This window comes from Dama dama, chromosome 33, assembly GCF_033118175.1.
Source record: "Dama dama isolate Ldn47 chromosome 33, ASM3311817v1, whole genome shotgun sequence".
NCBI classification, from domain to species: Eukaryota; Metazoa; Chordata; class Mammalia; order Artiodactyla; family Cervidae; genus Dama; species Dama dama.
In genome coordinates, this window is record NC_083713.1 from 3400614 (window position 1) to 3427616 (window position 27003).

Here is a 27003-nt window from a genome sequence, read left to right on the forward strand (position 1 = left end):
AGCCATATGTATACATATATCCACTCCCTCCTGAACCTCACTCCCACCACCCCTGCATTCACCCTGCTAGGTGTCACAGAGCACTGGGTTTAGCTTCCTGTGGTATACAGCAACCTCCCACTAGCTATCTATTTTACATTTGATAATGCATATGTTTCAATGCTTTTCTCACAACTTGCCCCATCCTCTCCTTCCTCTGCTGTGTCCACAAGTCTGTTCTCTACGTCTGTTTCTCTATTTCTGCCCTGCAAATATGTTCATCACTGCCATTTTTCTAGATTCCATATATATGTGTTAATATATAGTATTTGTGTTTTTTTTTCTTTCTGACTTACATCACTCTGTATAACAGGCCCTAAGTTCATTCACTCAGTTCAACTGAGTGAGTAATATTGAGTAATATGGCTGAGTAATATTCCATGGTATACTTGTACCATGAATTCGTTATCTATTCATCTGTCAATGGACATCTACTTTGCTTCCATGTCTTGACTATTGTAAATAGTGCTGCAATGAATATTGGGATCTATGTGTCTTTTTGAATTATGGTTTTCTCTGGGTATGTGCTCAGTAGTGGGATTGCTGGGTCATGTGGTAGTCTCATTCCTAGTATTTTTAGGAATCTCTGTATTATTCACCATAGTGGCTGTATCAATTTACATTCCCATCAAGAGTGCAAGTGCAAGTGTTAGTCGCCCAGTGGTGTCTGACTCTGTGTGACTCCATGGACTATAGCCTGACAGGCTCCTCTGTCCATAGGATTCTCTGGGCAATAATACTGGAGTGGGTTGCCATTCCCTTCTTCAGGAGATCTTCCCAACCCAGGGATCAAACCCGGGTCTCCTGCCTTTCAGGCAGATTCTTTACTATATGAGCTACCAGAGTCATGACAGGGCAAGAGGGCTCCCTTTTCTCCACACCCTTTCCAGCATTTCTTGTTTGTAGATTTTTTTGATGATGGTCATTCTCACTGGTGTGAGGTGATATGTCGTTGTAGTTTTGGTTTGTACTACTCTAATAAAGAGTGATGTTAAGCATCTTTTCATGTATTTATTGGTGATCTGTATGTCTTCTTTGGAGAAATGTCTTTTTAGGTCTTCTGCCCATTTTTTTATTGGGCTGTTTGTTTTTCTGATATTGAGATGTATAAGCTGCTTATATATCTTGGAGATTGACCTGCTTTATTTGCAATTATTTTCTCCCATCTGAGGGTTGTCATTTCATCTTGTTTATAGTTTCCTTTGCTGTGCAAGACTTTTAAGTTTAATTAGATGGGGTTTATCCCATGTATGCAAGGGTTCTTCAATATACACTAACCAATCAATATGAGATACTATATAGGCAGACTGAAAGATAAAAACCATACGATAATCTCAATAGATGAAGAGAAAGCTTTTGACAAAATTCAACACCCATTTATGGCAAAAAAAAAAAAAAAGTCTTCATAAAATGAGCATGGAAAGAAGCTACCTCAACATAATAAAGGCCATATATGACAAACCCATTGCAAACATTAATCTCAGTGGTGAAAAATGGAAAGCGTTTCCCATAAGATGAGGAACAAGATAAGGATGCCCACTTTTACCACTATTATTCAATATAGTTTCTGAAGTCCTTACCCAGCAATCAGAGAAGAAAAAGAAATAAAAGGAATCCAGAATGGAAAAGAAGAAGCAAAACTCATTGTTTGCAGATGACATGATATTATACATAGAAAATCCTAAAGATACCATCAGAAAATTACTAGTAGAAAATCAATGAACTTAGTAAAGTCTTGGGATACACAATCAATACACAGAAATCCCTTGCATTCATATATATTAACAACAAAAAATCAGAAAGAGAAGTTAAGAAAACAATTCCATTTGCCATTTCAATGAGAAGAATAAAATATCTAGAAATAAACCTACCTAAAGAGACAAAGACCTGTAGGCAGAAAACTATAAGATGCTGATGAAAGAAATCAAAGATAACACAAACAGATGGATAGATGGATCAATGATATATTTATATCATGACCTTGGACTGGAAGAATCAATACTGTGAAAATGACTACACTACCCAAAGCAACCTACAGATTCAATGCAATTGCTATCAAATTAACAATGGCATTTCTTACAGAACAAAACAAAAAAAAATTTATAATTTATATGGAAACACAAAAAACCCAGAACAGCCAAGGCAATCATATGAAAAATAGAGCTGGATGAATCAACTTTCCTGACTTCAGACTACACTACAGAGCTACAGCAATCAAGACAGCATCGTACTGGCACAAAAACCAGAAGTATAGGTCAATAGAACAAGATAGAAAATCCAGAGATAAACCAGTGCCCCAATGGCACCTTATCTCTGAGAAAAGAGGCAAGAATGTACAATGGAGAAAAGACAGCCTTTTCATTATGTGGTGCTGGGAAAACAGGACAGCTACCTGTACAGGAATGAAATTAGAACACTTCCTAACACTATACACAAAAATAAAGTCAAAATGGATTAAAAATCTAAATGTAAGGCCAGAAACTTTAAAACTCTTACAGGAAAACATAAGCAGAACCCTCTTTGACAAAAATTGCAGCAAGATCCTCTTTGACCTACCTCCTAGAGTAATGAAAATAAAAACAAAAATAAACAAATGTGATATAATTAAATTTAAAAGCTTTTGCACAGTAAAGGAAACTATAAATATGATGAAAAGACAACCCTCAGAATGGGAGAAGATGATAGCAAATGAAACAACTGACAAAGGGTTAATATCCAAAATACACAAGCAACTCATGCAACTCAATATCAGAAAAACAAACAGCCCAATCAAGAAGTGGGCAGGAGACCCTAAATAGACATTTCTCTGAAGAAGACATATAGATGACCAATAAACATATGAGAAGATGCTCAATATGACTCATTACTAGAGAAATGCAAACCAAGACTAAATGAGGTATCACCTCATACCGGTCAGAATGGACATCATCAAAATATCAAAACCATAAATGCTGGACAGAATGTAGAAGGAAACCCTCTTGCACAGTTGTGGGAATGTAAAGTGATTCAGCCACTATGGAGAACAATTGTGGAGATTCTTTAAAAAACTAGAAATAAAACTACCATATGACCCAGCAATCCCACTACTGGGCACATACCCAGAGAAAACCATAATTCAAAAAGACTCAAGTATCCCAATATTCTTTGCAGCACTATTTATAATAGCCAAGACATGAAAGCAATCTGGATGTCTATTGACAGATGAATAGATACAGAAGTTGCAGTGAAAAGTGAAAGTGAAAGTTGCTCAGTCATGTCTGACTCTCTGCAACCCTATGATAGCCCATGGAATTCTCCAGGCAAGGATACTAGAGTGGATTGCCATACCCTTCTCCAGGGGATCATCCCAACCCAGGGATCAAACTCAGGTCCCCTGCACTGCAGGCAGATTCTTTACCAGCTGAGCCACCAGGGAAGCCCAAGAATACTGGCACGGGTAGCCTATCCCTTCTCCAGCAGATCTTCCCAACCCAGGAATCAAACCGGGATCTCATGCATTGCAGGCAGATTCTTTACCAGCTGAGCTACCAGGATATTACTTGGCTATAAAAAGGAATGCATTTGAGTCAGCTCTAATGAGGCAGACAAACCTATAGCCTATTACACAGAGTGAAGTCAGAAAGAGAAAAATATAGTGTATTAACACATATATATAGAATCTAGAAAATTGGCACTGATGAACGTATTTGCAGAGCAACATGGAGACGCAGACATAGAGAACAGACTTGTAGACACACTAGGGGAAAGAGAAGAAGGAACAAATTGAAAGAGTAACATTGAAAGGTTTATATTACCATGTGTAAAATAGAGAGCCAAAGAATTTGCTCTAGGACTCCTCAGGGAGCTCAAATACAGGCTGTGTGACAACCCAGGGGGGTGGAATGGTATGGGAGGCAGGAGAGAGGTTCAAGAGGAAGGAGCCATATGCATATCTATGGTTGATTCATGTTGGTGTTGGCAGAAACTAACACAATATTGTAAAGCAATTATCCTCCCATTAAAAATTAAAAACAAAAAAAGAACAGGGAATCATTTCCCATGTGTTGTGGCAACTCATCCGGCAAATGCAAAACTGAAAATTACAATTGGAATAAGTTTACTCACTTGAATTTAAAAGTCTTTTCTTTGTTTTAGGTTCTCAGTTCAGTTCAGTTGTTCAGTCATGTCCAACTCTTTGCGACCCCGTGGACTGCAGCTCACCAGGCTTTCCTGTCCATCACCAACTCCCAGTGCATACTCAAACTCATGTCCATCAAGTTGGTGATGCTATCCAACCATCTCATCTTCTGCCATCCCCTTCTCCTCCTGCCTTCAGTCTTTCCCAACATCAGAGTCTTTTCCAATGAGTCAGTTCTTCACATCAGATGGCCAAACTATTGGAGTTTCAGCTTCAATATCAGTCCTTCCAATGAACACCCAGGACTGATTTCCTTTAGGATGGACTGGTTGGATCTCCTTGCAGTCCAAGGGACTCTCAAGAGTCTTCTCCAACACCACAGTGCAAAAGCATCAATTCTTAGATGCTCAGCTTTCTTTATGGTCCAACTCTCTCACATCCATACATGACTACTAGAAAAACCATAACTTTGACCTTTGTCGGCAAAGTAATGTCTCTGCTTTTTATTTTATTTATTTTTTTTTTTTTGAGCTCAGATCAAGTGTAGAAACCTTCATAGTTATATAAAGTTCTGCAGTAAAAACTTTTCATCATTGCTCAGAACTGATCAGCCTTTCATACATGTACACCCACAACCCTCACTTACCCACCAATAAGCCCCTTAATTATCCAGTCACCTTTACACACACACACCCAAACACACACACACACACACCCCTTATTTTAAATTATTTTGCTTCTCAGAACTACAGAGATCATGCATCAGGTACACCGGGTGGTCGTCTGATGCTCAGATTTGGCTACTTTCATCTCTGATATGTCTCTGCTTTTTAATGTGCTGTCTAGGTTGGTCATAACTTTTCTTCCAAGGAGCAAGTGTCTTTTAATTTCATGGCTGCAGTCACATCTGCAGTGATTTTGGAGCCCCCCAAAATAAAGTCTCTCACTGCTTCCATTGTTTCCCCATCTATTTGCCATGAAATGATGGGATTGGATGCCATGATCTTAGTTTTCTGAATGTTGAGTTTTAAGCCAACTTTTTCACTCTCCTCTTTCACTTTCATCAAGAGGCTCTTTAGTTCTTCTTCACTTTCTGCCATACATGTGGTGTCATCTGTATATCTGAGGTTATTGATATTTCTCCTGGTTCCACTAATCAATTAAGCCAAAGTTGAACAAGCTGAGAGGTATGCTGATGCGAAAACATTTTAGAGGCTACACATTTACATTTTACATTTGAGGTTATACCAAATTGTTACTCAATCATTGTACATGTCAGCAGTAGACTTAAAATTCTATATTTCATGAGTATTATACTCTGTGATGATTTAACTAGAGATTTCCCTTTTCCTCTTGAACACTGAGGCAAAAATATAGCTAGAAGTGGCAATGTTTGCATTTTAAGAACTTGATAAGAGTTATATAAAGTTATATCAAGCTTTATCCTAGGAATGCTTTTGTTCTCTCAGGGTTCGGATTTTGAAAAAAAGAGAAATTTATCAAGTCAAATTTCTCTAGCTGTATATGCCAGAAGACTCAGTTCTGGAATGTCAAAAGAGTTTCATCTTAGTAGTTTTCTCCAGTCTAAAGTATATTGTTACCATGTGGTGTTAATTTTTTGAAAATCATCTTTTATCTTCGTAGGAGCATAGTTGACAATTTCCACATTTTGTACACAATAGGGGACTGCGAGACAGAATAGAGGTCTGGTTTCCCATTTTGTCAAAATATAAGAACACACACACACTTAAATGACAGTTACTGCCACACAGTTAAGGTTTAACAATTCCAATCCCCCTCACAAATGGAGACCTCTAGACAAACCAAACTGGCCCAGTTCCCAGAAGAGAAGCAACCTGTATCGGTTCAGTTCTCAAAGGAGAATAAGCCCAGATGGAGGTGGAGGATGGGATTCCTCTGTACCCCAGAGCAGCCTACACCAGAACAAAACCAAAGGCTTGCTGAGGCTGCGGGTGCCTGTTGGGGATAGCTCCTCCAAGTTCCCCATAGTAAAACGAGGCCTTGGAAGCTGGTAAGGACTTAAGAAAGAGATGCCTGCTGATCAGGGTCGACCTGCCATGGGTACAGACTCCTGCTGACTCACCAGAAATTGCTGTCAAACAACTTTATATGCCCGATTCATGGGAGGCCAAACAAACTGAAACTTTGGAGTATGGAGTAAAGAAAGGTTTCTTGATGGAGAGGGCATCAACCAAGAGTATGGAAGACAGAAGTTAGTCTCAGATCCATCTTGCTGGCTGACGGGCTGATCTATTCTTTAAATTGTTACCAGTTCTCCTGGCCCAACTGCTATTTTTTTGTTTGTTTGTTACTATATGTTCACATTCTTCCAATCATTAACTCTTGATCCAGACTTTTGAGACTCAGGGGAGGCCTGAGAGACTAAAGCAAAAGCTTTTACTTCAAAAGATGGGGACATTGGGGTTTGCATGCTGTTTCATTAGGGGAACGTGATTTTGCCATAGAAAAAAGAGCTAGTACAACAGTAGGAGCACTTTGACCGTCAGATCTGCAAGGCTCTCAAGATGAGTCAGAAGGGGATTTTCTGTCATAGGGAGGGGTAAATAAGGCTAGAAAGAACAGGGTCTGTTCTGAGTGGGTGGTGTGATCCCATAGTTGAGTAGTATGTTCCCAGGTGGGTATTAAGGAGGGCTGTTTTACATTGCAGTGCTCGTAGTAAGCCCATATTGAGGGATCTTGGAGGAAGGCCGTTTCCCTGGATTGGTGAGTGAATACAGTCAATTCAGCTAATCATTTATGAGAATGGGAATATTAGAAGGTCTGTGTGTAGCCTCACTCTAGATAAATAATAGGGAGCATCCATGAGTCTTGCCTAAGTCATATAGGGCAGGTGGTGGGGGGATCAGTAAACCATTTCTAGGAGCATAAAGGAAGTTTCCTAACCTTTACAGTTTCCAGAAGCACTGACTTAGGGAAAGTTTAGCATCATCACTATGAGTTGTTTCAAATTACTTTTACTCAAATATCTTACATAAATTGGTTTAAATGGCATACTGTTTGCTATTGTTACATGATAAAAATTTATCATCATATGGAAAAACTCAGAACCACAGACGTGCATCTGGACCAAGCTACCTTTTCCAACTGACTGGACATTCAACAATGATTTAAATTTCTTTTCACTGGCCATTTCTTTTGCCAAAAATAATGATTATAATTAAGGTAACTGAAGACTTATCTGGGTTGCCTGTGTATAACAAATTCTGCAATGATATATTAAACCATAAACACTTTTTTTTTTTTTTTTTGAGGCCAGGCTGTGTGCAAGGGCCTCTCAGTAGTCTAATTGCATTAGAGAACTTGCCAACACTTAGTGGCAGCCTCAGAGAGAGATTGAAGAGGGAGAAAGTGATGAAATATGGGCTTCTTTGTGAAAGTTCCTAGAGCACAGGGCTTAACCGGCTCCTCTTTCATCTGTACACACCTCATGGTGCTATGTATTAGATTAGGCACTTCATCACAAATCTTGTTCTTAATTCACCCACAGAATAAAGTGTCCTCAAAATAGACACTCCAAAATGATTCATTTTGCCACCTCTTAGTTCTATTTCTTCCTACTGGCAAGAAGAAATCAATACTGGTTTCCTGAGCACCAGGGTAGAGAGCTTTCTGAAGAGCTTTCAGATTTTGCCCTCCTTCATCTTTCTACAAAGCTTATATCTGAGCAGCAACGATGGGTTGAGGACAAGTCTGCATGTCACAGGTGGTCTGCCCTATGTCAAGTCTAAAAGCACTGTGGAGTCTAGGGGTCTATGAATTGTTCAGTAGTTAAAAGTCTGATGTTCATAGGCAAAGGCCAGGAGTTCCATCACCATACAGACAGTGGGTTTCAACCAAAAACCCTTTGTTCTTCAGGCCCACTTTATTTCCTGATAGTGCCTGGTAAATGAATTTCATTGACCACAGTGAGGGGAAGGAGGCCAACTTCTGTTTGGTCTCAGGAGGCTCCCTCCCTCCCAACACCAGCACCCCTGCCCCCAGATGTCTCTCTACTGCCAGTCTACTGATGTTGCCTTTCACTGGTGAGATCTCTACTCTTTATTTTACCAGTGGCTTCCCTTTTCACAAATGCTTCCCTGGAAGCATTTCCTCTATGAAAGTTTTCTTTGATTTCCTACCACTGCAGAATCATGAAAGAGGATAAGAAAGAGACGGAAGGTCAGTAAAAACCAACCCCCCTGCTCATTCACACCACAACATCTGCAACTTATTTTAGTGTCCCTTAGTACTAAATAAAGTCCAGAGTGATGTGGGAAGAAAAACTAAAAACAAGGATTACATTCTAGTGTTCTAATCCTCTTCCTGCCTCACCTTGGGCATTTAAGACTGTTTGCATCTCTGAGAGAGGACCACCAAGGAGGGAAAAGGTGGTCTTTTCATAAGTTTACATAAATGAGATGTAAAAAAGAAAAAAACAACCCAGCAACATGTAAAGGAAACAAAGGAAAGACTGCGGGAATTTTTGTACTGAAAATGTAAGACTGGAAGAGGATGGAAGATAAATCCAAGAAAGTTGAGGTGGGTAGGGAGGGAATGAGCTGAGTGTGGGGCATTTTGGGGCCTGAGAGGAAGAGAGAGCTCAAGAACCAGCCAGTGCTAATGACAGGGACAGGGATGAAGACAAAAGGATTTGCTTCTCAGAAGTTCTGCTGTGGACTTTGTACTAGCTCTTGTTGCTTTTCTCTTAAGAGGCTGGTTGGGGAAGCAACTATCATGGGGTCTGTCACCCCTTCCTGGGATTGCACCTCTAGGGTCCTAGGCCCAGAACATTGTCCAGCCCACTAGTTTATCTGCCCCTGTAGGAAGGAGACAGGGTTTTTGCCTGCAGCAGGGAGGGAAGCATGCAACCCATCACCTGGTGTTGACATTAGGAGATCAGGAGACACTGTATACCACAGACCAGACTTGGTTCTTGCTGAGTCTCTCCTCTGTGAATAAAGTAGTGTTCGGACCAATGCTTTGCTTCTTGAGCTCTCTTTAGCTACTCCAACCCCACAGGGGAGGCAGTGGGTGCAGCCTGCAGTGGGCAGACCATTACTAGTGGTGGGCAGCACTGTATATCTCACCTCCATTAACTGGGACCCTCACCAGGGTTTGAGAGCTGGAGCTTCCCACTGGACAAAACAAGTAAAAATTCACATTTTGTATTCAGATATTTATATTTATATTGAGATATTCTCAGTTGCAAGGTGGATTTTACTTGAATGTTTGAAACAGGGTGACCTGAGGTCCTGTGGTTATACAATTGCAACTGCCAAGGGTAAACACAGAGACTCCAACTTCCTGTTTTTCATCTCATGATTGATCAGTAATTAAAACTGCTTCTCATAGTTGGCTAAAATAATAACTGAGATGTCCCCTTTCAGGAAACAACCCCAGTTACAAATCACCTCATCTGTAGCTTGTTTACTCCTCACAGAAAGCAGCAAGTCCACCCTTCTGAGATGTTGATCTGTGGCTCTGGTGTGTTCTCTTCATTGCAATAACCTAAAAAAATCAGTCTCCCTACTTTGCCCAACATTTGCCTTTGCTAGAGCAAGGGAGATAGCAACATGTTTCTAGGATGGCTGGGACTGACCTTCTCCCTTCAACATTCCATTCATTCGTCTAGTTTTTTCTTCCAATGAACCAATATCTAAATTCCTCTGCTTGGCCTACATCTTGCAGGGTCAGACCCAGGGTTCCTCTTCCCTAAAGTCACTCTGCTATGACAGGAACACTCCAACATACGCTTGCCTTGGGGGCTTACTTCCTGAGGACTTGGCTGCTCCTTCCTTCTCTAGAAATTTCCACATCTGGTCCTTCACTTTGTTTCTGTCCAGGTGTCCTGTCCCCAACCAATCTAGATAAAACTGCTGACTGCATCTTTCTTCCCAGAGCTCACCTCTGCCTGAACATTTACTTTCTGCCTCTCTTGAAGATAAACACCATTAGGGCAGGTGTCTAGAAAATTTTCCAGCACAAAGAACAAACTCAGTAAGTGATTGTCACTCACCTACAGAGAGGAGAGCCCAACACAGCTAATGCACCAGCACAGATGAGGCTTGGTGTTGACACGGGATCAAGACCATGTAATAACATGGGAAATTTTGATTACATAAAGTAGAACAAAGCCATCAAATCTATGCTTATAGTTACCTCTAGTTTGGGGGGGTGATGTTATTGAGAAGGATAGAGAGTAATCTTGGGTTAAATGCAGTATTTTTTTCAAGTAAGATGGGTAGTACATACATAGATAATCATTATATTTTCCAATTTTTTATGCCTGAATTATTTACAGTAATAAAAACTGAGTGAATTGGAAAAGAAAAGATGTAAATAGCACAGAAGAAAATGTTTCAGAAAGTTTTAGGAACTGGGGTGGTGGCTAGAGGAAGATGACTATTTTTAAGATAGTCTTAAATGGAAGCTCCATACAGTCAGAATTTTTTGTTTGTTTTTACTTTCCCAACTTTAGAACCAGGAAACATTGCCTGGAACATAAAAAAACATTAAATAAATGTCTTTAAATTAACAAATGAATGAATGAATGAAGCCTACCAAGTCATGTCTGTATGTGGGTGGAAATGGGGTGGTAGATGATGCAGAGGAGAGCAGTTTCTTTTTAGGAAAAGTACAACTCCTGAAAAAATGAGGGTTTAAGATTCAGAGTGCACACGAGGCCTTTGATGAAGCCAGAGGCACTGCTATTACTTGATAGGACAGAAATTTGGATCCAGCTGCAGAAATAAATTTGTAAATTTACTAATGACAAGGTTCTTTTTTGAGGATTTCCATGAACTCAATGGAGTAAAATTGCAAATGGGAGTTGATAAATTGTGAGGTCTTGAAGGAAAGGAGGCATGGAATCTTCCCGGAGCAAAGAAACATGAACTTTCTAAGTGAGCTGCAGCTCCTCCCTCTGACCCATAGGCTCACCTCTCCTTTCTCTATCCTGCTTCTGGCCCAGAAGCTGGCTGACATAGGCAACATCAATGGTGTCCAACACCCTATAATTCTGGTTGGGTTTGGCCAATGGAAATTGCTGGCAGGAGCTAGAAGAAAAGGGGGTTGATACTGGTATTTCTTTTCCTCTTTTCTGCAGACTGCAAGTTTGCTGTATCACTTGACCACATATTGTCTGGAGGCCCTCTTCACACAGCTTTAGGAAGTGATAATGCTATTTCACCCTTACAAGCTGCAGGCACTTCACTCCCCTTTGTAGTTTCTTAATACTGTGCCCATACTTTGCAAAGAATCACTTCATCAAACTCTTCTCATACTTTGCAGTTTGACTGTGCTCTGTTCCCTGCCTAATCCATAACCTAAGTGGATCCAGGAAATGAACTCCCATAGTAAGAATTGGAACTATTTTCCTCACATTTCTGAGGGAGGCAGGGTTAACCTCCTTTCTGGAGGGAACAGAATCATGCTGCTCATGGCTACAGCAGCATTGCTATCCCTTAAGGTCAGCAGGAGGACAAGACATTGGACCCCAGTGTCCAATGGACATTGATCACCAAGGTGTCTGGAATCACATGGCTTCTGACAGATAAACAGGGAACAGTATAGGAACTGAAAGCCAACGATAATGTCTTCAACTGATAGCATGAGTGGCTGGTCAGAAAGCTCTGAAGGCAACTTGGAAGGAGCCAGCATATCTGGTGAGGCCCAGGCTCAGAGCCTGACTACGAGATTTGGCAATGATGCTGGTGGGAAAGAAGTGGGACCCTGATAGTGGGGCAAAGATATGTAATTAAACTCAGACCTACCTGAGAACACTGAACCAAAAACCTGACTGGACCTCCCTCAGCACTGTACAGGAGAGCAGCCTCATTATGTAACAACCATTTTGTGGCTCACTTGATTTAGTATTTCCCAAGATGATATGAATTTACCTCAAGACTTATGCCCCAAACCCCTCATTTCTCCAGGGGTCTAAGAAACTAGTATGTCCTGATAAAGAGGTATAAAGTCTACTTCAAGAAAAACTATCTTGCTTATTGAAAAAGTTCCCACTCTGTGTAGGGAGTACATAGGGAATTGGAGTTTGTGGATATCACACAATAAAAGATAAAGTATAATGCTTCAACAAGTCAACACTTACTTGGAATTTGAAATTACACGTGTTGGATTGAGCACTTGGAAGAGGTGTATTTTGCCAAAAGTCTTCACTTTTGTCTCATGTTTAAAGGGTTTGCTAACAAAATAATCCACTTGCTATATACAAATAAATAATACAAATATTTATTAGAGAATTATCTAGCTTACATTAAATATACTAACATTAAAAGAAAAGAGAGATAGAAAGAGCAGAGAATACATCACCAAATTGGGTTTTGACCAACACCCAGACTGAATCAGCACTGGGAAGTCCTGTGTCACAGCACATCTGGAGTCCCAGTTGGGAAAAGATTCCAAGGAAGTGCATCTACTCCATGGGTGAGACTTCAAAGATATCACCAACAACCTGTGACCAAACTGCAAGCCTGGTTTCATGTTCATGTTGTTTGTTTTGTCTTGTAAAACTTGGAATGTTGTTAAGTCTGGGGCTTGGTTGGCCAGGCCCCCTCCAGGGGCTCAACAATCTCAAAATTCTTCCCCCATCTTATCTATGGTACTACAAGTCTTGCACAAACATCAGGCAGTCTCTCCTGGTCACTCCCAGCCTGGGCAGTGTCCAGGCAGGTTGGAAGCAAGATCAGAGGCCTGCTCTGCTCTTTTGCCTGTGAAGCCTGAAAACGACTACTATTTTATTTCCCTAATGAGGTGTAAATTCTAGGTACAGCTGGTTAGTTCTTGGCATATATACAAAGGAATCCAAAGGCTTGGACTGACTGTGTCTGATCTACCCCACTGCTCCATGCATTCTCTGCAAGAGAATCCAGAGGCCACTTCCTTCATGAAAGCATCAGGCATGGCAAGGCATAGAGGAAGACACAGCATCCATGGAAACCTCTGTTATGACTATGCTCTGGAGAGTTGTTGAGAGTAGGGGACACAGTAATGGAAGTGAGTCCTCTTTTCCCAATGGTGATAATGTGATCCCAAGGCAAAAGAGGTACTTCATTGGGAAGCACTTCATTGTCACAGTCAGGGCGGGCACATTGACCACAGTGAACTTCAGAGACCTATGCCAAAAGGCAAGTTGATCATAGAGTTCATAATAATGAATTACATGGGTAGCTTCACACATAAAACTGGATGGAATCTGGATCTGATAAGAAGTATCAAGGATCCTAAGAAGGATTAATGACCTCAGCCATTTCCTAGACCTAAGTGTATTCTTCAAAGGGAGGCCATATTCCTTTGAGATCGAATTCTTCAGCACAGCTGAGGACATGCTTGTGATCTCACATCTTCTTCGGAGGAAGGTGTGGTAAAAGAGCATAGCCATTTGCAGCCATTTAACGGGAACTTGTCTGCTGATGTGCTCCTGCCCTGTTAGTTGTTTGGCCTGAGGCAACCCAGCCTAAAGTCTACAAGCTCTATGGTAGGGCTAAAGGCAACCTCTGAAAGGACTTAAGCCAATACGCGCCTCCCAGAACTGCTGCTGCCAGAGCCTGTGACAGGCCACTGCCAACCCACACCTCAAACACTCACAGGTAGATCTGGATCAGTCTCTTGTGGGGTCACTGCTCCTTTCCCCTGGGTCCTGGTACACACAAGATTTTGTTGCTGCTCTCCTAGAGTGTCTGCTTTCCCCAGTCCTGTGGAGTTTCTGTAATCAAATCTCTCTGTTCCTCAATGTCAGATTCCCTGGGGATTCCCAGTCCCTTTGCCAAATCCCCAGGTTGGGAAGTCTGATGAGGGGCCCAGGACCTTCATAACAGAGCAAGAACTTCTTTGGAATTACTGTTCCAAAGTGTGTGTCACCCACCTATTGGGTATAGGATTTGATTTCAATTTGATTGTTCCCCTCCTACTGTCTTGTTGTGGCTTCTCCTGTGTCCTTGGATGTAAGGTATCTTTTTTAGGGGTGTTCCAATGTCCTCCTGTCAATAGTTATTCAATACTAGTTGCAATTTTGGTGTTCTTGCAAGAGAGGATGAGTGCATGTCCTTCTATTCTACCATCTTGGGCTTCCCCATCACCCATCAGCAGACAATTGTATTAAAAATTTACTGAGCATGGCCCTGCCCACCAAAGCAAGACCCAGTTTTCCCCAAAGCCAGTCCCTCCCATCAGGAAGTTTGCACAAGCCTCTTATCCTCATCCATCAGAGGGCAGACAGAAAAAGCAAGAACTACAATCTCACAGCCTCCAGAATGAAAACCACAATCATTGAAAGCTAAACAAAATGATCATATGGGCCACAGCCTTCTGTAACTAGTGAAGCCATGAGCCATGACATACAGGGTTAACCAAGATGAGCAGGTCATGGTGGAGAGTTCTGACAATACATGGTCCACTGGAGAAGGGAATGGCAAACCACTCCAGCATTCTTGCCTAGAGAACCACATAAACAGTATGAAAAGGCAAAAAGATATGACACCAGAAGATGAGCCCCACAGGTCAGAAGGTATCCAATATTCTACTGCAGAAGAGCAGAGAAATAGCTCAAGAAAGAATGAAGCAGCTGGACCAAAGAGAAATGACTCCTAGTTGTTGAGTGTCTGGTGGTGAAAGTAAAGTCTGATGCTGTAAAGAACAATATTGCATAGGAACCTAGAATGTGAGGTCGGTGAATCAAGGTAAATTGGATGTAGTCAAACAGGAGATAGCAAGAGTGAACATTGACATTTTAGGAATCAGTGAACTAAAATGGATGGGAATGGGGGAATTTAATTCAGATGACCATTATATCTCCTCCTGTGAGAAAGGATCCCTTAGAAGAAATGGAGTAGCCCTATTGTCAACAAGAGAGTATAAAATGCAATACTTGGGTGCAATCTCCAAAACAACAGAATGATCTCGATTCATTTCCAAGGCAAACCATTCAACATCACACTAATCTAAATCTATTCCCCAACCACTGATACCAAAGAAGCTGAAGTTGAACAGTTCTATGAAGACCTATAAGACCTTCTAGAACTAACACCAAAAAAGATATCCTTTTCATCACAGGGTCTGTCATTCAATCACCAAGTCATATTCAACTCTTCGCAATCCCATGGACCGCAGAACACCAGGCTTCCCTGTCCTTCACCATCTCCCAGAGTTTGCCCAAATTCATGTCCATTGAATCAGTGATGCCATCCAAACATCTCATTCTCTGTCACCCTCTTTCTTCTGTGTTCAATCTTTCCCAGCATCAGGGTATTTTCCAATGAGTTGGTTCATAGCATTGTACAGGAGTCAGTGATCAAAACCATTCCAAAGAAAAAGAAATGTAACAAGACAAAATGGTTCTCCTAGGAGGCCTCACAAATAGCTGAGAAAAGAAGAGACATTAAAGGCAAAGGAGGAAGGGAAAGATGCACCCAACTGAATGCAGAGTTCCAGAGAACAGCAAGGAGAGAAAAGAAAGCCTTCTTGAAAAAAAAAAAAGAAAGCCTTCTTAAGCGAACAATGCAAGGAAATAGAGGAAAACAATCTATCTCTTAAAGAAAACTAGAGATACCAAGGGAACGTTTCATTCAAAATGGGCACAATAAAGGACAGAAACAGTAAGGACCTAACAGAAGCAGAACAGATTAAAAAGAGGTAACAGGAATACAGAAAACTGTACAAAAAAAATCTTAATGACCTGGATAACCAGGTGATGATGCAGTTACTCACCTAGAGCTAGACATCCTGGAATGTGAAGTCAAGTGGGCCTTGGAAGTATTACTATGAACAAAGCTAGGTAGAGGTGATGGAATTCCAGCTGAGCTATTTCAAATCCTAAAAGATGATACTGTTAAAGTGTTGCACTGAATATGCCAGAAAATTTGGAAACTCAGCAATGGCCACAGAACTGGAAAAGGTCATTTTTCATTCCAATCCTGAAGAAAGGCAATGCCAAAGAATGCTCAAACTACCATACAATTGCACTCATTTCACATGCTAGCAAGATAATGCTCAAAATCCTTAAAGCTAGGCTTTAGCAGTATGTAAATAGACAACTTCCAGATGTACTAGCTGGATTTAGGAAAGGTAAAGAAACCAGAGATCAAATTGCCAACATCCACTGGATCATAGAAAAGGCAAAGCAATTCCAAAAATGCATCTACTTCTGCTTCACTGACAACACTTAGACATGACAACATTTAAATTACATGCAGAATACATCAATGAAATACCCACCATGACGAATCCCAAGCTGGAATCAAGACTGCCAGGAGAAATATCAGCAACCTCAGATATGCAGATGACACCACTCTAGTGGCAGAAAGTGAAGGGGAACCTAAGAGCCTCTTGGTGAAGATGAAACAGGAGAGTGAAAAATTAACACTCAACATTCAAAAAACTAAGATTATGGCATCTGATCTATCACTTCATGGCAAATGGATGGGGAAATAATGGAAATAATGGAAACAGTGACATATTTTATTTTCTTGGGCTCCAAAATCACTGAAGATGGTGACTGCAGTCATAAAATTAAAAGACTTGCTTGCTCCTTGGAAGAAAAGCTATGACAAACATAGATGACGTATTAAAAAGCAGAAAAATCACTTTGCGGACAAGGTCTGTATAGTCAAAGCTATGGTTTTCCTGTAGTCATGTATGAATGTGAGAGTTGGGCCATAAAGACAGCTGAGTGCCAAAGAATTGATACTTTTGAACTGTGGTATTGGAGAAGACTCTTGAGAGTCCCTTGGACTGCAAGGAGATCAAATCAGTCAATCCTAAAGGAAATCATCCCTGAATATTCATTAGAAGGACTGATATTGAAGCTGAAGCCCCAATACTTCAGCCAACTGATGAGAAGAACTGACTCATTGGAAAAGACCCTGATGCTGGGAAAGATTGAGGGCAGGAGGAGAAGGGGGCAACAGAGGATGAGATGTTTGGATGGCATCACCAACTCGATGTATATGAGTTTGAGCAAACCCTGGGAGATACTGAAGGACAGGGAAGCCTGGCATGCTGCATTTCATTGGGTTGCAGAGTCAGACACCTCTTAGCAACTGAACAACCACAATAACAGTAATTTGTACATTGATGAAAATAGATTTTCTTTTCTAGTATTAATTTTCTGTAATTCTCAGTGACCCAAATGCCCTCTCTACAGAGTAGCAGCCTACAGAGGTCAAATGGTGGGTGCATTCTTGGTCTAGGCTCATACAATACTTGATTCTATGAAGTAGTAGACCCATCTTGAGGTTATTTCCCCAGCTCCAGAATGAGTCTTGGGATAGGTAATATGATAAATAACTGTCAGACACTCCAAATTTGTTCTCTTTTATATTAGGAAGCTTCTCATCCATACCAAGAGAGTAAAACCAAAAAAAATACACCATCTCAATTTCCTTTCTCAATGGAAAATTTAAAGGCTAATACCAATCAGTGACTTAAAATTACCCTGCAAAGTGAGAGACAAATTGCACTAATCACACACAAAAATTAAAAAATACAATTCTTGGAGGTCCATTTTCAATCTTGTAGGAAACATATAACACATTGGAGAAGCTACTCCAACCCATTACCAGATGACCTCCTGAAGCTGCAAATTTTGAGGGACACTCAACCAAATAAATTTTCTACAGCAGGCCCTGCTGTCAAGCAAGCTGCCTTGCCAATTGGGCCTTCTCAATGGCATAGCACATTGAAGGAGTCCCAGTGTCTCTGGCTGACCTCAATGGGGATATCACAATGCAGAGCATGAATGGCTGGATAAGGTCCACACCCTCCCATTCTGACTACTAGTCTTCACTGTAAAAGCAGCTCTTGGCTGCTACTGAGCCCTTCTACAGATTGAACACCTTATTGTGGGAAACATTGCCACCAGACAAAGTTGAACTGTGTGCTGTAAACCAAATATCCTCTAACCAACTGATCCATAAAGTTAGGCATGCACATTGTCTTCTGTTATGTGGTGTTTAGGAGACTGGGGCCCAAGATCTGCAAGGCACCCACAAATTGCAAGAGGAAGTGATTCCAATTCCCATGGCAGTTGTATCTGTTGCTTGGCTACCTGCCCCTCCACCCCTGCCTGCACATGGCCTTAATCTGGATAGAGGTGCTTTTCAAACCTGCACATAGCTTCTAATGCAACTCAAGAAGGACATGATCTTCATATGCAATAGAAGAACACTCTTTATCTTGAATTCAGACTGTGTGTCCCCATGGTCCTTGGACCTTCAGGGTTTACACATGAGGCATCAGAACAATGTTTAACTCTGCTGTTTCAACATTCATAGAAAAGTCATTTGTTCCTTCAGTGCTGTCTCTTTCTGTCATTATGAAATAGGATTTAATAGGTACTGGATCATTTACCTATTAATTTTGGAGACAGTGTAAGGAGAATTGACAAACTTGATAGAAAATCTGGTGGCACTTTCATTGTTTCTTTTATTGCAGACATGAACATTTTTTTCATTTGCTGAAGAACAAAAATGGTGTACAGAGCTAAGTATCTTCCATCTGCCCATTCAGATTTACTCTCCTTCTACTTGTCCTGCTGTATCCACAGGAGCAGACCTATATAGACAAGATCAACAGTTCCTCTACTGAAAACTAAGAGACTAACCAATTCTAAGACCTTTTCTCAAGGGGCAGTATGTTTTAAATATTTTTAATGTTTCCTTACCAATTGTATGCCCTTCCCAAGAAGAGTATGCATTAGGAGTATACACAATTTGAATTCTTAATATTTTAACATAAAAAGTTAGATGTGAAGGAATTATATGTGAAGTTAAATGTGAAGGAAAGCAGTCACTTCAGGAGAAGTGACATTTAAACAACACAAGCCTTTTGTGTTTTTTCCTATAGAACAGAGCAAGATATATATTGAAATATACACATTTTCCTATAGTAGAATCTTGGGTAAGTTATCTTGTATTTATCACAGCTTCACCCAAATAAGAATGTAGATAGCAAAATCTCCATTCCAGAGCACCCCCATGGTAAGCACCTTTTTTTCTCCAAAGAGTGGTTTTGTGGCAGTTTTCCACTGACATTGATGATGGGTCAAGCTTCCCTTAGTCTTCATACATTGTATATCTACTAATTCCATCCCATCACGACATGAGCAACAAGGAGGTAACACATCCCCACCATGCAGGAGACAACCATCATTGGAAAGCCCAGCCTGAAACACAGAGAAGTGGATTATGGTATCTGGTGTCTGGAGAGTACTGTGAGATCTGAATTCATAATTATATTATTGCAAAAGAATGTGGCCTTAAGAGCTTTATATATCCATAAAGGTAATTGTCTCTTATTTCTAGAAATCAAAAATTGGGTTCAGCCTAGATGATGTGGATGCATGCCTCCATGAGATAGCCCCTACTGTATCCCCCAAATAAATTTCAGTTCATTTTGGCAGCACTATTTTACAGGCACCAACAATGACTATTTTACCCAGTTCCTGCATCCAAATTGCAGGGGTGCCATAAAAAAACAAGCAGGCAGGGGCTGGGACCCCAGAGCAAGCCCAGCTCCCTCAGAGCAGATCCTCCTTTGCAGGAGCTGGCATCAGCTGCACTCCGCCATCCAGGGACTCCTCTCTGTGCTATGCTCCTGAGAGGTACCTGCTCCCAGGCTGCCCCCAGTCTTCAATATTCCTAGATCCTTTCAATCATGAATTTTTTCACTAGGTAATGCCATGCAGGATGTCACAGTCTCATTATGCACCCTCAACCTGGACAGTCAAGGCACAAATCCCCATTGGAATGTTCAAAAGAACAGCATAAAATACCAATGTCTTGCTGATTAATAAAACATACTTATATTAAATATGTGTGGCTTATTTTTAATTACTTAAGCTTAGGGACTATATAAACAGAAAATTTAAATAAATTTTTGAAGTACCTGAAAAATTCCATGAAAGAGAATCCATATCCATGCTGTTCCGCAATTCCTGCACAAACCACATTTGCTGATGCTCCAATCAGTGTCCCATTACCTAGAATCAAAATTCGAAAAGCATAATAAAATCTCAATTCATCTTGGAGGTAGACTTCTATTCTCTTTTGTTCTGTAATACTTGAACCATCGCACAGACTTTTGATTTGATGATTACAGTTCATTATGAAAGTGATTGCTTGTGTGAATATCTGCAGGGAACACAAAAAACACCAGCAAACAGAAGATAAATTCATTGCTTGTAAGTATTTATTTTTGAATAGGGCTATTGTTGTTGAATGTGATAGGAAAGAAGAAATGCTAAGGAGAACTAGCAAATCACCATGGGATGTGGTGGCATATATCTTCCAGAGGAAAATGAAAGTAGATTCACCATGAGAAATACAAGTAGGTTCTCATCTCAAATGAAAACCACCACCTTTATGACTCCAGGTCAGGACATGTACCAGGAAATCCTTTGTGTGCATGGAAAGATGGATGTAAGCAACCAGGATAATATAATGCTTCTCTGGGTGGGCCTTTTTGACAGAATGCATGATCTTCAGGGAGACTAACGTGCACACATATATACAAGTGTGGCCTCAGTGAGGGATATGACTCAAGCCTGACACTCAACAGAGAGATGGGATCAGGGAAAGGTAGAATCTACTGGGTGAAGCCCTTTGGGATCTTTTATCCACTAACCACAGAGGTCAGTGTTTGGGGATGGGTGCAGAACCCAGGCATAGCCAAGTTAGTTCAGTTCTGGCATTGTGCATCACTGAGGACTGTGAACTATGAGACACAAATCTGCAACTGCTAACAGCCCTTATTGGCCTGAGGAGATGGTTTTTTAATACTGGACAGCAGAGCAGGAGGGTGAGGATCAAGGAAGCTGTGCCCCAAGGTGCTATGTTGGTCTAGAACTCCACACTGGAATACGGAGGATGGAGAGAGGTAAGGAATAAATGATAAGCTGTGTCACCTATGAGGTTTATCCTGCCCCCCCCCACCCCACTTAGTCCTTACACTGTCCTGAGATACACAGACATCCAACACAACCACCAGATCCATAGGCAGGCAGGGCAAAGGCTCACGGTTTAACTTCACTCTTCCTGATTTTATTCCATATAAGAGTTCAACCTAGTTTCCATGAAAACTACTGAAATAGCACACCACATCCACTTACATGCTTGCTCTAAGGATGAAATATATTTGACATGTCAAAAATATAAGACTTTGGATCTTAAGAGCTTAATAAAAATCTTCAGGGTCTCCTCAGAGCTCTGCACCCCACAAGCCCAAGCCCCAGTCTGCTGTGCTCCCTGTGTTTCTGATGGTCCATTTCATGACAATCCTCCTGTACCTCAGTGTAATTCAAAGTGTATGGACCCACCCAGAATTTTAGGAAGGATGCAATAGAGGTGGGAGGTCGGGAGGGGCAAGCCCATCACCAAGGGGAGGGATAGCTGCCCCATAGCAGGGGAGGGCATGGCAGACCAATATTCAAACTGCTTGGGCAGGACAGATTTTAGGGTGGCAACAAAGGAGGCATAGACCCTGATTGGTGGACAGTCCAGACTATAAGATGTTGCCTTGTTCCAGGTAGTTAAATGATGATACCCCCTAGCCCCATAGAGAAGCCCACACCTTAGTCCTCAGAACATGTGCTTATGTCATTATGTTACTATGTATGGCAAGAAGGTCTTTGCAGAAGTATTTCAGGTTATAGATCTTGAGATGTGGGGTTACTCTGAATTATCTGAATGGGCACAGCTGACTCACGTGAACCCTTAAAAGTAGGGAACTTTCTCAAGCTAGAAGCAGAAGAGAAGCCTCAGAGGGAGAGTCATAGAGATCAGGGAGACTCCAGGGAGCTGCAGCAATACAGGGGTAGGAGAGATCCCAGAGGAGAGCTGGAGGGAACCCAGGGTAGACAGTGTGAGAGATCCAAGGGGGTGGAAGAATTCCCACCATGAGACTTCCATATAACATTGCTGGTTCTGAGATTTAGATCCAAAGGCCATAACCAGAGAGGCCTCGAGGAGCTAAGGGCAGCCTCAGCTGACAGCCAGCAAGGGAGTGGATATTTAGTCCTACACCTCAAAGGAACTGGATTCTGCCAACAACCTGAGTGAGTTTGGAAGCAGACACATCCTAAAAGTCCCCAAAGTTTATCTATTTTTTATGACCAGAACTGAGTCTGGATTTCCATCTCAGTTCTGAGATCTGCCTCGGCTCCCACCTTCCCCCTACCCAAGACTTCCATTAGCGTCTTCCTAACTGCCTAACCCTAGGCAGGCTCTCCCTCTCACCCTAGCAGGTCATTCCACATGGAAATCAGCTCATATCCTTCAGGGGCTCACAGGGAGCCTGTTAACAAAGACATGGCACAATGTATGAGATGTGCAGTGGGCTTGAGATCAGACAGACAGAGAGAAAATGCTCAGGTGGCTGAGCACTGAGGTCCTCAGTGTCCCCATGAAGAAAGCAAGGCACAGAGTAGCAACATGCTGACATGCGAATGCTCCTCAGAGGGCCCTGCCAGCCTCCATCGCAGAGCACACACCTCAATAGCTGAGTAGCATCTGCTCTGCACCCCAAACATTGCTACTCCAGGATTTAACACTGAAAACTCTCCTGAATAAAACAGAATGTCACACATAATTCAAGGTCACATTCAAGAACTTGAGTGAGCTCTAAAAAATAAAAGGCAACACTTTCTTTCTCTCATGTTAAGGATTAATATTTGAAAAATACTCCTTTTGGATCAAAATGGTGGAGGAGAAGGACATGGAACTCACCTCCCCCAGCAAACACATAAAAATATATATCTACATGTAGAACTAATTTCACAGAAAACCAACTGAAAGCTGACACGAGATCTCTTACACAACCGAAGCAGCAGGAAAGATTCCCATGTAACTGAGCAGGATAGAAAAAAGGAATTAGGATGAGACTGGCACCTCTGGGAGGAAGTTGTGAAAGAGGAAAGGTCCACACAGGTGGTCCCTCTCCCTGGGAACTCCCCCTTTCCTTCATAGAGGTCTTCTAGGACAGAGAGATGGACAGGAGGGGTATGAACTCTACTTGCAAGGAGTGCATGTGTATCAGTTGATGTACATCAGTTGCTACCTCACGCCACTTCCCACCCCACACAGGCCCTGAGCAGGGCTTCTAATGTGCCCTGCCCAGCTAGGCAATGAAACACAGGCTTCAGCAGAAGGACCCTGGGAGAGAAAATGGTCTAGTTCCAGAGGGCTTGGAGTGTAGTCCAGGCCAAAACTCAGAGCTCATCATTAGCACACACAGAGCTGGGCATAAGTCTGCCGTAGGAGCCCCATCATTGGCACATGCAAGTTAGAGCGTAAGTCTCCATAGGAACATTACTGTCAGCACGCTCACAGCACTGCACAGCTCCAGTGTTGCCAGGCTTGTGACCTTGACTATGGCAAATTTGGCAGCAGTGGACTTTGTTGATGCATCAACCAGCTGGTTGGTGGCATCACAGAATCACTTATCTACCATGAAGAGTCCCTAGGGTGTGGTACAAAGTAATTCCTTTCCCTGTGGGAGCCCTTCAGTTCTGCCCACCTCCAATACAGCTTAGAGCTAGATCTGGGATAGACAGGTCCTGGAGAGCCCTACCACAGACGCAGCCTAGGCCCCAGGGGGCAGATCAGCAGTCACAAAACCTTGCCCCCCAGCAACAGCCTAGCAAGAGGTCTGGGATGAATACAACAGAGAAAGAGACATAACCTTGGGCTGCTTCTGGCAGAACTGCAAATGGCTGCACGGGTGGCATATAGACCTGATGTGCACATACAGGGCTCACTTCCTTCGTGCTCACCTCCTTAGGAATAGAGCACACACTTCAGGGCAATAAAGCCACATGGAATACAACTCCAACTGGAAAACAGACCCTGTCCCATGGAATTAACTGCCATGGAACAGAATAAAGAAAAAGAATGAAAAGAAATGAGGACGCAACATTGTTTGTTTGGTGCATTTCACCAACGTTTGAATAATAGGGATCCCAGAAGACAAAGAGAAAGAGAAAGGGCCTAAGAAAATATTGAAGAGATTATAGTTCAAGAACTCCATACAGTGTGAAAGGAAACATCACACAAGACCAGGAAATTAAGATACAGGATAAATCCAAGGAGGAACATACCAGAACATATATTAATTAAACTCAGAAAAACTAAATACAATGAAAAAAAATATTGAAAGCAACAAATAAAATATAAGGGAATCCCTATAAAGCTATCAGCTGAATTTTCAGCAGAAACTCGGCAGGCCAGAAGGGAGTGGCATGATATACTCAAAGTGATGTAAGGGGAAAACCTACAATCTAGAATATTCTACCCAGAAAAGTTATTATTCAAATTCAAGGGAGAAATAAAAAAACTTTAAAGACAAGCAGAAGCCAAGAGAATTCAGCACCACCAAACCAAGGAGCTCCTCTGGGCAGGGGGGAAAAAAGGCTACAACTAGAAACATAAAATCACAAATAGGAAAACTCACCAGTAAAAGCAAACATACAGTAAAAGCTGGAAATCAACCATACACAAACATAATATCAAAACCAGGAACTATGAAGAGAGGACAGATGTAGGAAATGGGAACTGCATTTAAAAATAAGAAACTAGTAACTTAATATATATATATATATAACATATATACACACACATATGTGTATATCAGTCAGTCAGTTTAGTTGCTCAGTCATGTCCAACTCTTTGTGACCTCAAGACTTCCCTGTCCATCACCAACTCCCAGACCTTGCTCAAATGCATGTCCATCAAGTCAGTGGTACCACTGAATCATCTCATTCTCTGTTGTACCCTTCTCCTCCCACCTTCAATCTTCCCCAGTATCAGGGTCTTTTCCAATAAGTCAGTTCTTTGCATCAGGTGGCCAAAGTATTGGAGCTTCAGCTTCAGCATCAGTCCTTCCAATGTATATTCAGGTCTGATTTCCTTTAAGACTGACTGGTTTGATTTCCTTGTAGTCCAAGGGACTCTCAAAAGTCTTCTCCAGCACCACAGTTGAAAAGTATCAATTCTTTGGCCATCAGCTTTGTTTATGGTCCAACTCTCACAGTCATACATGACTACTGGAAAAACCATAGCTTTGACTAGGTGGACCTTTGTCAGCAAAATAATGTCTCTGCTTTTTAATATGCTGTCTAGATTGGTCATAACTTTTCTTTCAAGGAGCAAGCATCTTTTAATTTCAGGGCTGCAGTGACCATCTGCAGTGATTTTGGAGCCCAAAAAAATAAAGTCTCTCACTGTTTCCATTGTTTCCCCATCTATTTGCCATGCAGTGATGGGACCAGATGCCATGATCTTAGTTTCCTGAATGTTGAGTTTTAAGCCAGCTTTTACTTTCTCCTCCTTCACTTTCATCAATAGGCTCTTCGATTCCTCTTTGCTTTCTGCCATAAGGGTAATGTCATCTGCATATCTGAGGTTATTGATATTTCTCCCTGCAACCTTGATTCCAACTTGTGCTTCATCCAGTCTGGCATTTCACGTGATGTACTCTGCATGTAAGTTAAATAAGCAGGGTGACAATATATAGCCTTGACACACTCCTTTCCCAATTTGGAATCAGTCTGTGTGTGTGTGTATATATGTGTATATATATATACATACACACATATATATGTATATGTGTGTATATATGTATGTATATATATATATATACATATATATATATATATGTAGAGAGAGAGAGAGAAAAGAATGAAAAGAAGTGAGTATATATGAGCATACACATACTGCTATAGCAAAATCTTATGGGAAATGCAAACAAAAAAACTATGGTAGAAACACATACATAAAAGAAAAAGCAACTCAAATACAATGCTAAACAGCACTAAAGATGATCATCAAACCACAAGAGAAAAGAACAAAAGAGGAACAGAAGAAAAAAAAAACTTACAAAAACAAACTAAAAACCATTGAAAAAATAGCAATAGGAACATAGATACCGATAATTACCCTAAATGTAAATGGATTAAATGCTCCAACCAAAAGACTGGCTAAAGGGATATAACAAAGACCACTATATAGGCTATCTACAGGAGACACACTTCAGGCCTATGGAAACAGACTGAAAGTGAGGGGATGGAAAAAGATATTCCAGGTAAATGGAAATCAAAAGAAGGTTGGAATACCAATACTCATATCAGAAAAATAAAATAGACTTTAAAATAAAGACTGTTACAAGAGGCAGGAAGGCCACACATAATTATTATGGAATCAATCCAGGAAGAAAATAAAACAGTGGGAGATATATATGCAGACAACACAGGAGCACGTCAATAGATAAGGCAAACACTAACAGTCATAAAGGGAAATTGACAGTAACATAGTAATAGTGGGGGATTTTAGAGCTTCACTTATGTCAAGGGACAGATCACTCAGATAGAAAATTATTTTTTTAAAAAACTCAAGCCTTAAATGATGTATTAGGCCAGATAGACTTAATAGATAGACTTAATTTATAGGGAATTGCATCCAAAAGCAGCAAAATACAGTCCCTTCTCAAGTGTACACAAAACATTCTCCAGGATAGATATCATCTGGATCACAAATCAATCTTTGGTAAATTGAAGAAGATAGAAATCATATAGAGCATGCTATGAGATCAGAAATCAACTAAAGGGAGAAAACCTGTTAAAAACACAAACACTTTGAGGCTATACTTATGTTAAGTAAGTAAGTAAGTGTTAGTCTTTCAGTCGTGCCTGACTCTTTGCAACCCCATGGACCGAAGCCCACCAGGCTCCTGTGTCTGTGAGATTTTCCAGGCAAGGATACTGGAGTGGGTTGCCATTTCCTTCTCCAAGGGATCTTCCCAACCCAGGGATCGAGCCCGGGTCT

General features: G+C 41.2%; 1 protein-coding gene and 2 non-coding genes across 3 annotated transcripts in view; all 3 read right to left on the reverse strand.

Annotated features, from left to right (window-relative positions):
* Positions 1-4683: 4683 nt before the first annotated feature.
* Positions 4684-4755, reverse strand: LOC133051360 (small nucleolar RNA U2-30). The gene has a single exon (XR_009691856.1). It is a non-coding gene; the product is annotated as a small nucleolar RNA U2-30 (small nucleolar RNA).
* A 139-nt stretch (positions 4756-4894) lies between these two features.
* On the reverse strand, positions 4895-4974 carry LOC133051362 (small nucleolar RNA U2-19). The gene has a single exon (XR_009691858.1). It is a non-coding gene; the product is annotated as a small nucleolar RNA U2-19 (small nucleolar RNA).
* A 13666-nt stretch (positions 4975-18640) lies between these two features.
* OCA2 (OCA2 melanosomal transmembrane protein) overlaps positions 18641-27003 on the reverse strand; it is a 245469-nt gene continuing 237106 nt past the window's right edge. Inside the window, exons 23-24 of the mRNA XM_061135017.1 lie at positions 20075-20168; positions 18641-19352 (exon numbers count right to left, since the gene is read on the reverse strand). Coding sequence (XP_060991000.1) covers positions 19268-19352; positions 20075-20168 — 179 coding nt within the window. The 3' untranslated portion in view covers positions 18641-19267. The remainder of the gene's footprint in view (positions 19353-20074; positions 20169-27003) is intronic.